Raw genomic sequence first — 13,092 nt, forward strand, 5'->3', positions numbered from 1 at the left:
GCACCGTGGCTCTGTCCAGCACTTAGCACTGCCCAAGACGATTGTGATCGGTTTAAAGAAATGCCAATAAACCAGAGCACTTTTTGCTCCCATCCTGGAATGCTATGGGGACTAGCCAGACCCTCCTCCGCAGCGCTGTGGAGGAAGGTCTGGCAAAGCGAGACTATGATTTGGCTAACTTGATTATAATTATTGCTCTAGTTTAAATATTACTTTTTTTCCTCTTTTCCTCTCCTAGGAGAGGCTGCAGGCAGATGAGGTGATCCAGGCGTTGGACACACAGTCTGTGTGGGGTCAAGGCCTCAACATCAACCCTAAAGATGAACTGTAGAAGCAGAAAAACAGCTTCACCCCATCCCCTACTATCAAATCCTTCTATATATGTTAACTATTTATTAAATTGACCTTTGGATAAGAACTTTTCTATTTTTGTACTGTTTGAAGTGCAAGATTAATAATGTTGTTATTTTTGTGTTGTCAGTTGTATTTTTTGAATGTTTCCTCTACACACAAGTACTTGAGTTTACCTTTTGTTCTTTGTCTTTCCCTCCAGTGACAGATTCTATTAGAGAAAAAAAAACAATTTACTTTGTTTTGTTGTACCTGGTGAGTCAGCTGTTTTATGCAAGACGATGATGATGATTTTATCTGTAATCTCACTGAACTGTGAAGAAGCTAAAGAGAAGAACGGCAGTTGACTTTTTCTTTTTTGCTTTGAGTTGTTCTTGTTCTGGACAACATATCCAATGGGTTTTATTCATAATTCACTATGTACAGATGTTAAAAAATAATCGTTTTAGTGGTCAGTAGTTTAAAAAAAAATCACAAATGGTAGCCTACTGTTACATATACTTTTTTTTTTCAGTGCCAGTAATAATTTTTTTCAACGTAGCCTGTGCACTGCTTTTCTAATTTTGGTACCTGATTTTCAAAAAACACTCATACAAAGAGTTTAAGAAAGAGATGTGTTCTAATATGCTGAATATTTAATGATCATGCACTCTGTCCTTCTCTGTGTGTCAAGTTTGAAACTGAAAATGTCTTCTGTCTACTTCTCTGTCCACTTTTCCTCTTGTTGGTGTGATGAATCACTCCGCTCCTTTCTGGGCACACAGCAGAATATACTGGTTTTACATGCTCACTGGCATAACAACATGGTGTTTATGTTTTACTTTTATTTATGTATTTTTATGAATAGACAGCTGCCGTCGTAACTGTCGGCATTTAATATGAGGAACTTTTTTTGATAAAAGATGTCAATCATTCCTGTTTCAAGGAATACATATTTGTATCAATCTTTTATGTCTTTATATTTGTGTTGATGATACAGATGATAGGCCGAGTCGTGCACTGTAAATCCAACGGAGAGAAAGGTACAAAGAGTAGCTTTTTTCCTACATAAATTCAAACTGCTAACCAAAAACTTAATCCTGTCGTTTTATGAGGTTGGCCACTTTTGTTTCACTGATATTTAATTCTGAAATGCTGTAGCACAGGAAATGTATGTGTACATGCCTATAAATTAAAAATATAAAACTCCATATCTATATTTAATTGTGTATTTGTTTTATTTATTCATGTCATAAAATTAAACATCATTATTTTGTATCAAATAAGAATGCCTTTTAAATGAAGAAATTGATACATTGCTTGTGTTTTGTCTGTTCCATGCCTTTCAAACAGACAGGCATATTTTCCTCTTACATATATATATATATATATATATATATATATATATATATATATATATATATATATATATATTTCATTCCTTATTTACAGTTTCATCTGTTCAAGTAACCTGTTGTGAACTTGAAGGTATCCTTATATCTATGTAACCAAAATCTCTCTGACAAAAGGCATACAGTAACAAATGGTTCAGCTCTTGTGTTTAAGCTGATTAAGGAGCTCCATTTAAAGTAAAGTGCATCTGCCACTACAGAAAGTAAATACAGTAAAAAAAGCATTCATTTTATCACACTGAGTAGAGGTCACTGCGGTAAACTTTTTTTTCTTTAGAAATGTGCTTTAACACAGCACAGAAAGATAATAAAACAAAACCCTAGCAACAACTGAACACAGAATAAACTATGTCTTATGTTTCAGAACAAGTCTTGCATTGCCCAGCCTGCGGTTTTTGATGCCATGTGAGGTGATGTGTGAATCCAGCGGACATGTTGGATTTGTTTGCTTCAGAAGCGGTAGGCCAGCTGTTCGGTGAATCTGAATGGCTTGGTTTCATTGACAGTACACAGCAGGTCCCTCATGCGGCGCGCACGTCGCTCCTCCAGCACCAACCGACGGGAGCGCTCTCGAGCCGCCTGCTGCTCCGCTCGCTTCTCCGCCTGTTTCCGCTTCAGCCACCTGAGGATGGGAAGAGGATGGAGAGGACCAGTAGCGAATTTACCCTTATGATAAAAGCACATGTGAAATGCAATCTTTCACAAGTGAAACATTTCACATGAGATGTTGTGATTTCACATGTTAAACCAAATCTCAAATTTATAAAATTACATGTTAGTATTAAAATTCACATGTGAAAAGAGACAAGTTTTTTTAACTTTACATGTGAATGCAAACTTAACATGTGAAATGTTTAACTTCACATGTGACTTAACTTTTCACATGTTAAGATTTGTATTCACATGTAAAGGTAACAATGTCTTGTCTTATCACATGTACATTTTAAAATAAACAGGTCATTTCTAAATGTATGAACCAAATTTGACATTTGGAAATGGCATGTTTTTAACTAACTAGTAACTAACAAATTTGTTAGCAAGTGAATTGTCCAATAGGCCAGTCTATGGTCATATCACACAAAAAAACATACAATAGTATTGTACTGTATATATGAAGATACAACATAAAGAGATAAATATTGATAAACTGTGAGAGGTTGTGAAATTATTTGGCACGTAAAGTTAATACAAATATAAAAGTACACTCACAGTTGGAAGGCACGTTCACACTCCTCGCGGCTGCGTAGGAAGTAACCACTGTCCTCCTCAAGCCTCTTCAGATCCACCAGCTGCCTCTCTTTCTGCTGCTGCTCGTGCTTCCTCTGAAGCCACAACCTGAAGGACTCCTCCGGGTCGCTGGAGTCTTTCTGCACGAGGACGCATCAGGTAATAAAGTGGAAACAATGGCGAACATTTATTATAGCAATGTTTTTCAATCGCCCTGGCTAGTGCAGTGATTTGCTTTTCCTTGTATTTTTTTTTATGAATGAGGTTGGTTGGTTCAGGATTATTTGCCTTAGAGCCTTATAGCCTTACCTTAAAATTCTTCCTCTCCATCTCCTGGGCTCGGTGGATCCTTCTCTCCTCCTGAAACTGCTCTTTCTTCCTCAGCAACCAGGCCTTAAACGCCAGCTCGTTCTCCTGCCTCTTCTGCTTCTCTTCCTCCAGTTTTCTCTGCTCTTCCTGACATGGTAAGCAAGAGTAATTAAAACAGTGTCTATGAAATTAACAAGCCTCAAATTTGAAATGCTATCCTGTTGTTTTAATGTTAGATGTGCTACTTTTACTGGTGAGAGTTCAGAATGTACAAACTTTTAATTAACATGTAACTATGTTCCTACCTCTCTGGCCAGCTTCTCCTTCCTCTCCTGTATCCTCTGCAGCAGCTCTTTCTGCTGCGGGGAGAGGGTGTAGGTGGCCTGGCAGGGTGTCCCGGTAGCTGACTGCACCCGCCGCTTGCTGCCTCTCTTCTGGCTGCCTCTCTGGCTGTGGCTGGCTGAGCTGGGTCTGCACCTGGGCTGAGCTGGAGGTCTGGGGGCATGGAGGGGATCGATGCCCTGCTGGAAGCAAGAAGAGCCAGCAGCACGAGGACGCGGAGAGGAGGACCTGTGGGTCCTACTGGAGCTCACAGTCTGCTCCTGGTGACGTAGGGAGGAGTAGTCACTGTAGTTGTTTGCTATAGGAGGGAGAAGTCCTTGACTCTCCACCTCTTTCAGGCTGACCAGGTCAAACTTACCATCCTTTTCTACAAGGACTCTGCCCTCCTTTATCCCCCCCTCACTGCTCTCCCCAGCCCTGCCGCATCCTCTAGATCCTACACTTTCCTCCCGAGGGGAAAGTTTGAGCTCAGAAAGCTTCCCTGACACTTCAATCTCTGCCTCTGAATCCTTGCTGCCCTTTATCTCTTCCACCTCACTACTGTTTCCATCTTTCTCAAACTGCAGTGGAGGCACCACCAGGTCCACCAGCATCTCTTTAAAATGCAGCCTCCTGTGCCTTGTCATATCTGGAGCTTCCTGGTCCTGTAGCTCCCGGTTAGCCTGCTGGATCTTCTCCAGAATGTACTTCTTCTCCTCTTCTGTCTGGTCATCCATCCCTGGAGGAGGTGGGACTATAGGTGATGACTTATTTGGGCTGTCTCTGTCTGAGTCATATTCTAGTGGCTCCATAGGTGAGGGCCACCTCTCTTCATCTTCTTGCAACTCCTCTGTTTTCTTGCCTCTCTTGTCCTCCTTGTGGCTTTTGGGCTTCTTTTTCTTTCCTTTCTGTTTCTCATCCTCCTCCAGTTCCTTGTCAATTTCTGCTTCTATGTCATCATAGTCAGGACCCTGTGGGGTCGAAAGGCAGCAGACTAATTAATTAGATTTGGAGGTAGATGAATGAGCAACATCGATACTAATAGGCGTGCTGGTGTGATAACAGACATGTGTACGTGTGTTCATAAATATTGCATCCAGCAGTGGCACACAGTGAAAGTATGTCACTGTATGTTAACAGAGTTGGTTTCACATGCAAACGGTGATATGTGCCAGCCAGGCAGGATGGGTAACTCAACACTACTCACTATTACACTTTCACAGAGCAGGGTCAGGGACCCATGCAGCACCCAGTCTGCAGTAAGCAGAGCAGCACTCCAAACTTAGTTTCACACAATAAAACAAAGAAGCAGGAGGATTTAAAAAAACAAACAACAGAAAGTAAAAAGGGGAGATGCAATTAGCCTGTCCAATGATCATATATGAATTGCTAACCTGGTCCTCACTCCGGCTTTCCTCACTGATCAGCCAGTCCAGATCCTTCTCAAAGTCGTCCTCATATTCTTCCTGAGACTGTTTGCAAACCACCTCACTCATAATCTTCACTGGAAGAAGATCAGAGACACATTTTAGACAAGAATATTACTACATTGGCAGCAGGGCCTGAGGAGAGTTATATTAGTCATTCAGTCCTGAGCACGATATCTCAAATTCTACTGACCAGATAACCAAGACATTTGTTGTAGAAATGTATGGTTCTTGGATGATTCCTTATGATGTAGGTCACCATTAGGCCAAAATATCCTCTTGACCCACACTTGGTCTAATGAAAAGGTCTCTCAAAAACTAATTTGGATATTTGTGGTTCCCAGAAGATGCATTCAAATATTTTTGATGTCCCCAAGACATTTCATCTCATACCAACTTTAATTTTTTAGCTTCACTACGCATAAAGCTTTTTTGTAAGTTTGGGGGTGAGGAAGTTGATGCCGGCAGTCTATGTCACTATGGGGCTGAACCCCTTTTTTTACAATTTATTTTTAATTATTTATATAGCCTATATTATTAAATATATATTAAATTTGGCCTTTGATTGTGTGGTTCATCAATGTATGAAAATTTGTGTTGAACCCTTCCAATTGAAGACCTATATACCTCTGTGGATAGAGCCACATAAAAACAGTTTGTCAGTGTTTAATACTTTAAATGTCAGTGTTGGACATGGCAGTCACATTAAAGTAGATATTATGCAAATAAAACACAATTTAATACAAATAAGAAAATATTGCAAATTGCATTATAATGCGGACATGACAGTAACTAATGGTGTATTTATATTTACCACTATATTGCCACCTCATGACGTCAAGGTTAGTATGAGCCAACAGAGGTTGGATAAGTGGCAATGCTACACTTCCTGTATGACCTGTGTGACTGAGGTTGTTAACAGACGTACAATTGCGGCTTTGAGGTTGGACAATCACAACAAGATCAGAAAAATCAAATTACAAGCAAAATTATACCAAATTATACATTCACTTTAGTTGTTGTGCCCCATGGATTGAAAAGCACCTAAGTTTTTTGGATTAGGCTATTGTGTCACTAATTCCATTTCCCACACATCTCACATCACTTTACGTACACTAGTTGTACTGTATTCGTGTTGGGGATTGGTCGTCACCTACAGGACAGAAACCAGTATAACAGGGTTACCAGTCATTTTATCTTGTTTTTGTTTGTAATATAATAATAGATAATAATAAATAATGCCCTCTGCTCTGCTGACATGTAGGTTATGTTTACAGTAGCTATGGTTCTGTTGTGATTTCACTGGCTACAATACAGAGTTTACCATAATCCTGTTTGTTTTGCTCCGTCTGCGGGCTATAAAAACAAACAGGACGCCGACAGAATTAAGAGGCTGACTTGTAGGGCACAGTTCACGCCCTAGACTCATTTTAATCAGAATGTTTTGGCTACTGGGAGTAAAAATTGAGGTAACATGGTTGTTAGTAAACTCACCACCAGCAGGTTCTTGCGTAGTATTACTGGCGAGTTAAAAGCGGTGAAAGAACACATCCAGCCGGGTTGTTTTGTGACTATCACTTCATCTAACTGGCCCACATAGTGCCTGGCAGTCTGCGAGCAACACCTGCGCACATAATCTGTCTCTAGTCCGTCTACAGCCCTAAAAGGTTTAATAGACCCGTCGTCATAGAGACCTACAACACGCTTTACTACATGCGCATGCGCACACTAAACTCGCTTACAACTAATAAAATATCCATGCACACAAGAGAAAACAGGCATCTGTTCCCGAAACTCAAAAAGAAAGATCTTAAAAAATTGTTAAGGGGAATTTAATAGTTTACTATAAAAAAAATATCACTGCCTGTGTATTCATTTAACACATGAATAGTTCCAAACAACATGTAGGAGATTTAGAATTAATAAAATTACGAGAATGACAGTGTTTATGGCTCGCTCATGAGATTTAAAACATTTAACTAAAATTGGTCTGCCCACGCCCTGGCCGCAAAAGAAAACCAATTTGGAAAAAATATATTATAAAATGTCCCCAATAAAAATTCCTCCAAAGACCATGTATTTAGTGTCAGCTGGATTGTGGCAATTAGATGTATTGCTTATTTGTTTGAGAGTATGCAATGCTTAAGTACATTAAATGAAATAATAAAGGCCTTAAGTGAGTCTTGCATGTGGACGGGTCAGCTTTGGTAGAGCAGGCACACACATATAGAGGTTTACTCCTCGACGCTTCGGGTTCGACTCCGACCCGCGGCCCTTTGCTGCATGTCATTCCCCCTTTCTCTCCCCTTTCATGTCTTCATCTGTCGTGTGGAAATAAAGGCCTAAAATGCCCCCAAAAAATTGAGAAAAAAAGTGAGTCTTGCATTATTACTTCTCTTGTAGAGAGGTTGTTGCAGACAAAAAAGAGATACAATAATACAAAACAGAATACTAAATGATGGATGAAATAAGATATCTGAGACGATTAAAAAATGAGGCACTATATAATTTACAAAAGTTTTGAATTCATATATAATCTTATGTATAACCAAGTTATCACAAACGTGGCTCCTACTCATTAGAGAGTGGGCCCAGCCAATTACTTTATTTCAGGCATATAGTCCATAGTCCAGAAAACTACAAGATAAAATAAAATATTTAAAAACTATTTATAGTTGACAATGCTCAAATCTTTAAGAATGCTTTGTGGACAAAAGACAATGCACGTTTAAACAATACATATACGAGATTCTGGTCGGAGTATAATTCAAGTTCTGTCTGTATATTGTATCTACATTCGTTTGAGGATTGGGTAAGTCAATCATGTAACACACAAAACAGAAGCACGTGAGTTTGTCTTTACTGGAAATGCAACATTTCTTTAATGCGCACTGCATTTTGGGTCTTGATGTTCGCTTTAGGCTTTCACTACGCGGAGAGCTCATAGGTGGAGCTCGACGAAGAACGACATTTCCCGTGTTGCCTCTGTCACTAGCTGGAAACTACACGCCCTTTGACTTGACGCACGACTAATAGCACGTAGGCAAAATTAAACTTCTGATGATTGAGTAAGTACAAACTGTCAACGGTCGGTACGCACCGAGAAAACAGCAGTTCTCCTACAAATGGCAACCATTGTCTTTTGTTCAGTAAACAAAATGGCACAGACCGCCGCGAGACGATGTTTGTTTTCACATTTAAAGGGGCTTGCTAGTTCAGGGGAGTCACGTCTGCCGTTATCCTGCACTCACAGCCCGTCAGTGACTTTCCTTGCGGGTATAAGATGTTTTTCCAGGGGTTACAGCGTGCGTTTCATGTCCCATGGGACCGCAGGCAGAGCCGCAACCGGGCGAACCAGAAGGGGAGCCCTGGCGCTCATTGGGGCCGCAGCAGTAACGGCATCAGCGGCGGTAGCGGGGTTTTTAGCCAACGCTAACCACTTCCAGCGTGCTGAAATGGCAACGAAAGTATCTAAAGCCGCGGAGGAGAATGAGCAAGAGGGGGATATCTTGGAGAGATGCCGGGGTTTCATGTCTCCTCCAGTGACCGACATCGGTGTGCTACAGGAGAGGAAAGGGGAGATGCGTACGAGGATGGAGATGTTGATCATGGAGACGCAGGCCGCCTTTTGTAACGCTCTGGAGGAGGTGGATGGTGGGAAGTTCAAGGTGGACCGGTGGCAGAGGAATGAAGGTGAGGGAGGCTCACCTGATATGGTTATGATGAGACTGAAACTGCAGAGCTCAGTGTGTGGAGCAGAACAGATCCATGTTCATCGTGGCCATAATGCTTAAGGTGTTAATGAGACTCTTGAGGTATTTGAGTTTCAAGCGTGCTGCATATTTTTGTGCTGAAAGCAACATGGTCAGAGATGCATGCAAGAAGGCAAAAAGCCTAATCTGCCAGGAAACAACCTAACTCGCATCTATCTCTTACAATGTATTCCATTTTTGACCATGTATGTGTCAGGTGGCGGAGGAATCAGCTGTGTGATGCAAGATGGAAAGGTGTTTGAGAAGGCAGGGGTCAATGTATCAGTGGTGTTCGGAAACCTGACCGAGGAGGCTGCCAGACAGATGAGGAGCAGAGGGAAAGTCCTCAAAGGGAAAGATGGTAAGTTTTGTTAAGTTGATATTTGTATGCACACTTAAAGCTTGATATCGTTCTTCAAGAGGTGTGGTAACCTCATTCAGAGTAATATGTGATGGATAAAGTTTTATGTCATGCTCTGTTTTTTCTCAGGTAAGCTGCCATTTTGTGCCATGGGTGTAAGCTCTGTTATCCACCCCAAGAACCCCCACATCCCCACAGTGCACTTCAACTACAGATACTTTGAGATCGAAGAGGAAGATGGTTAGTGTCAGTCCTTGACGTCAGCAGTTGTGTCTTGGTGTCAATGACACTATTGAGTGCATGAATGAATGAATGAATGATAACCCTTGTGTCTTTCTTGTGTGTGTGTGTGTGTGTGTGTGTGTGTGTGTGTGTGTGTGTGTGTGTGTGTGTGTGTGTTAGGCACTAAGCAGTGGTGGTTTGGTGGAGGCACAGACCTGACTCCAGTTTATATTAATAAAGAAGATGCATTTCACTTCCACAACACCCTGAAGGAGGCCTGTGACAAGCACCACCTGCAGTACTATCCAGACTTCAAGAAATGGTACAGTTTGACTCAAGATTAGTCCTGCGTTTTTGAAACTCCACATGTTTGTGTAACTCAGCACGTACACATGTGGAGGTCTGATTTGTGTATGTGGATTACAATGGGTGTATCCTCAATGTGGGATGATGATAAGAAAAAGTCTCTGCCTAAAATTCTTCAGTTGCAGAAAAACCGTTGAGCCCTGACGTAAGCCGGTGACTGAGCATTTAGGATATGAAAGGGACAGGTGTGGTTTAGCTAATGTCTTGTAATAAGTACATTTTGTTAACTTAATTTTAATTTAAATCTAAAAGGAATATTTAGGCATTTTGAGAAATATACTTATTTGCTTTCTTGCCAAGAGTTAGATAAGAAGATTGATACCATATCTGTCTATTAGAAATAAAGCTAGAGACAGCAGCTGGTTAGTTTGGGCTGAGCAGTAGGGGTGCTGGCAGGCATAGCCAGTCTAGTTGTTCCCCATTGCTTCCGGTCTTTATGCTAAAGCTTCATATTTAACAGGCAAACATGAGAGTACATTTTAATTCTCATTTAAATTCTCGATAAATTCTAGATGTGCTTTTATCTGACTTATTTTTAATTCCTTTCAACCTCTTGTCTTTAAAATATTCAGTAGATCTGAGCTATGCAAATATTTTATTTAAAGTTTAGTAACCGTGGTTAAAAAAAAGAAAAGAAAAATGGGAACAGCTATTGATTAATGTATTTGCCTATTTGGGTATGTATTTCTAGGTGTGACCGATACTTCTACATCCGGCACAGAGGAGAGACTCGGGGTATAGGAGGGATCTTCTTCGATGACCTGGACTCTCCGAGTCAGAAGGAGGCATTCAACTTCGTCCAGAGCTGTGCCCGCACCGTGGTGCCCTGTTACCTGCCCATCGTATACAAACACCTCAACGACTCCTTTACTGATGAGAACAAAGGCTGGCAGCAGGTACGACGAGGAAGGTGAGTTAAAAACGCAGAAAAGAACCAGTGGTTGTTAATAACTAATGTATACATAGCCCATTTTAGTTCAATGACTCAAGGCTTTTCAAACTAGTTCTACTGAACAAACATTACCTTGATCCATCATAAGTAAAGGCCAAATCTGACTTCCCCATACATACTGTTACTGCCTTAAAGTCAACCAAATCAACTATGAATTCATCAACTATAAATAAACTCACACAAACATTGCAAGTTGCTTTGCAAGTTGCTTACGATAGATGATCCATCACAGTTAACATTTAGTTTTCTTTATTTTGTAAAAGCTAAAATAAAAAAAGACTTTGAAACCCATTAATGAAATGCAAAATGATTTATGAAAAAGTTTTGATGTAGACTCAGTTAAAGTTTTGTAGTTAAGCAGCTGAAAGTGCTGATACATTTGAACTGTCTTTAAAAGGGTGATAGAATGATTATATAGGGTATTTCACACTGTTCCTTAAGGTCTCCTAATAGGGTATGTAACATTGGTTGGGCTGAAAATTGTATTTTGCAGTTTTGCATTCTATCACCCCTTTAAGGTTGGTGTGTGCATTTGTCGATCCTGAAAGACATACTGCGAGAAAAGATGGGCAAAGGTTGATGTGAATTAGATTGTTTTATAGCATTACAAAGGTTCATGCACTGCAGCTGAGCCTCTTCTATCAGAGCTGCGCACAGCCACATAAATGCACCAACCTGAAAGACTTCAATGATCATCCAAAAATAACTTTGACTGCAAATACAAATTACTAAATGTTAACTGTGCAGGATTACCTACATATCTAAAGAAAGTTTTTAGTGAAGTTTATTGTTGATTTGAATTCACTTTTGCACATTCTTGGTTTGCATGTTGTTTTGGATTGGATTAAGGGGCAACATATTTTTAATAGTGTCCACTTAATTTATCATAAACCACATGAAGCTAGGTGTCTACAGTAGGTTTTGTGTGTTTCTGTCGTAGATATGTGGAGTTCAACCTGGTGTATGACAGGGGAGTGAAGTTTGGCTTGGCCACGCCTGGCTCCAGAATTGAGAGCATTCTCATGTCCCTCCCCCTCACTGCCAGGTAAGATTACACTGGTTTGAAGAACTGCTAGCCCTGCTCTTGTATGACAGAAATGAGCAGTCTTTGTTGCTTGGTAACAAACTAACCCTTCATCCTCAGGTGGGAGTACATGCATGAGCCTGCCAAAGGTACCATGGAGGCTGAGATGCTGGAGGTGTTACGAAACCCCAAGGAGTGGGTGTAACCACCACAGTGTTCACAGGTTCACATGTCAATATGGACAAATCCTCCATGAAACTGTCTTTGTTGTATTGTATAATGGTGTCACCTGTCTAGATCAGCAGCAGTTAACACTGTGTTTACCAAAATAATATTGCATTGTATGTGTCTGAAAAGTTTTTTAATCTGCGATTGGTATTTTTCACTCTTTCCTGTTAGCTTTGTTTTGTCCAATCAGCCTTGTTAACACTGAATCACATTAGTTATGCATTACTACTGGTGGCCACAGGTGGTCATTGCCTGCTTTTTCGATGATGTGCTCTTTTTAAGAAGTGTTTGTGTCAAACACTAGCTGTATTTTTTTTCTATGCCTGGGCTGAATGTCGCTTGCTCTACTTGAAGCTCTTTAGCACTACTCTGCTTTTAACAAAGCACTGAAAGGGAAAATAGGGACAAACTGAGCCACAGCATGTACTGTATGTGTGTGCCACCACTGGTATCAAATGTTAATAAATCTGGTTTATATGTTTCTGTGCATCTGCTCGAAACAATGGGTTAATTTTGACAATCAAAGACAAATAATAAGGGACTAATAATTCCACTTGAGCCCCATTTATGTTGTGGTTTGTCCACTTCTGGTTAATGAGTCACTTCCTGGTTTGTTTGAACAGTAGTAAAACAATAGTTGGATGTTGGATCATGTTCCACAGAGAGAATGTATGTGATTTAAAGGCCAGGTGGCTCATTGACACAAAAAATGCAATTTTAAATGCAAAAATAATTTATATCTAACAAATAAATTGTTGTTCTGTTAACTTTTGTGTCTTTTTCTGACTTTATTCTTAATTCATTGTGCATCATTTTACAATAATAATAGTGTAGTCATAAAAAAGTCATAGTATAGTATGTCATAAAATCAGAAACAGTCATATGTCATAAAAGGTCATAGAATTGTATGTTATAAAAAAATTCATAGAGTAGTATGTCATAAAAAGTCATAGTATAGTATGCCATTAAAGATTTCATTAAAATGTCATTGTATTGTCATGAAAAAAGTCATAATATAGTAGGTCATACAAATGCAATAAAAAAGTCATGATGTAGTATGTCAAGAAGTCATAGTATGCCATAAAAAACAAAAATGTCATAAAAACCCACTATAGTATGTCAAAAAAGTCATAGTATGTCGTAAAAATCATAAAAAAAGTC

At 39.9% G+C, this 13,092-nt stretch overlaps 3 protein-coding genes across 4 annotated transcripts in view; 2 read left to right on the forward strand and 1 right to left on the reverse strand.

Moving 5' to 3' along the window:
* Window positions 1-1,547, forward strand: part of p3h2 (prolyl 3-hydroxylase 2) — a 58,898-nt gene extending 57,351 nt beyond the window's left edge. The window contains exon 15 of the mRNA XM_031307243.2: window positions 239-1,547. Coding sequence (XP_031163103.1) covers window positions 239-331 — 93 coding nt within the window. The 3' untranslated portion in view covers window positions 332-1,547. The remainder of the gene's footprint in view (window positions 1-238) is intronic.
* A 193-nt stretch (window positions 1,548-1,740) lies between these two features.
* ccdc181 (coiled-coil domain containing 181) lies at window positions 1,741-6,736 on the reverse strand. 2 transcript variants are annotated; one of them, XM_031307493.2, is made up of 6 exons: window positions 6,521-6,727; window positions 4,994-5,098; window positions 3,584-4,570; window positions 3,279-3,425; window positions 2,952-3,109; window positions 1,741-2,364 (listed from the first exon to the last, which is right to left on the reverse strand). In XM_031307493.2, the coding sequence occupies exons 1-6, from the start codon at window positions 6,575-6,577 to the stop codon at window positions 2,193-2,195; spliced, it is 1,626 nt and encodes a 541-aa protein (XP_031163353.1). In that variant the 5' UTR covers window positions 6,578-6,727; the 3' UTR covers window positions 1,741-2,192. The 2 variants fall into 2 exon arrangements, with proteins under 2 accessions (XP_031163353.1, XP_031163355.1); XM_031307495.2 differs by having other exon boundaries at window positions 1,742-2,364; window positions 4,994-5,103; window positions 6,521-6,736.
* A 1,268-nt stretch (window positions 6,737-8,004) lies between these two features.
* cpox (coproporphyrinogen oxidase) lies at window positions 8,005-12,426 on the forward strand. The gene is made up of 7 exons (XM_031307438.2): window positions 8,005-8,719; window positions 8,996-9,139; window positions 9,269-9,379; window positions 9,542-9,683; window positions 10,419-10,637; window positions 11,620-11,724; window positions 11,824-12,426. The coding sequence occupies exons 1-7, from the start codon at window positions 8,152-8,154 to the stop codon at window positions 11,906-11,908; spliced, it is 1,374 nt and encodes a 457-aa protein (XP_031163298.1). The 5' UTR covers window positions 8,005-8,151; the 3' UTR covers window positions 11,909-12,426.
* Window positions 12,427-13,092: the final 666 nt, after the last annotated feature.

This window comes from Sander lucioperca, chromosome 11, assembly GCF_008315115.2.
Source record: "Sander lucioperca isolate FBNREF2018 chromosome 11, SLUC_FBN_1.2, whole genome shotgun sequence".
In the NCBI taxonomy this organism is placed as follows: Eukaryota; Metazoa; Chordata; class Actinopteri; order Perciformes; family Percidae; genus Sander; species Sander lucioperca.

Bases quoted from the DNA above. Each gene is read 5' to 3' on its own strand.
- ccdc181 (XM_031307493.2), bottom strand. From the start codon at position 6,577: ATGTGTTCTTTCACCGCTTTTAACTCGCCAGTAATACTACGCAAGAAC. The intron at 3,426-3,583 runs GTAGGAACATAG...TTACCATGTCAG, and splicing joins AGGAGAAGCTGGCCAGAGAG to GAAGAGCAGAGAAAACTGGA. The intron at 2,365-2,951 runs GTGAGTGTACTT...TCCCATCCTCAG, and splicing joins TGTGAACGTGCCTTCCAACT to GTGGCTGAAGCGGAAACAGG.
- cpox (XM_031307438.2), top strand. From the start codon at position 8,152: ATGGCAACCATTGTCTTTTGTTCAGTAAACAAAATGGCACAGACCGCC. The intron at 9,140-9,268 runs GTAAGTTTTGTT...GTTTTTTCTCAG, and splicing joins AGTCCTCAAAGGGAAAGATG to GTAAGCTGCCATTTTGTGCC. The intron at 9,380-9,541 runs GTTAGTGTCAGT...TGTGTGTGTTAG, and splicing joins TGAGATCGAAGAGGAAGATG to GCACTAAGCAGTGGTGGTTT.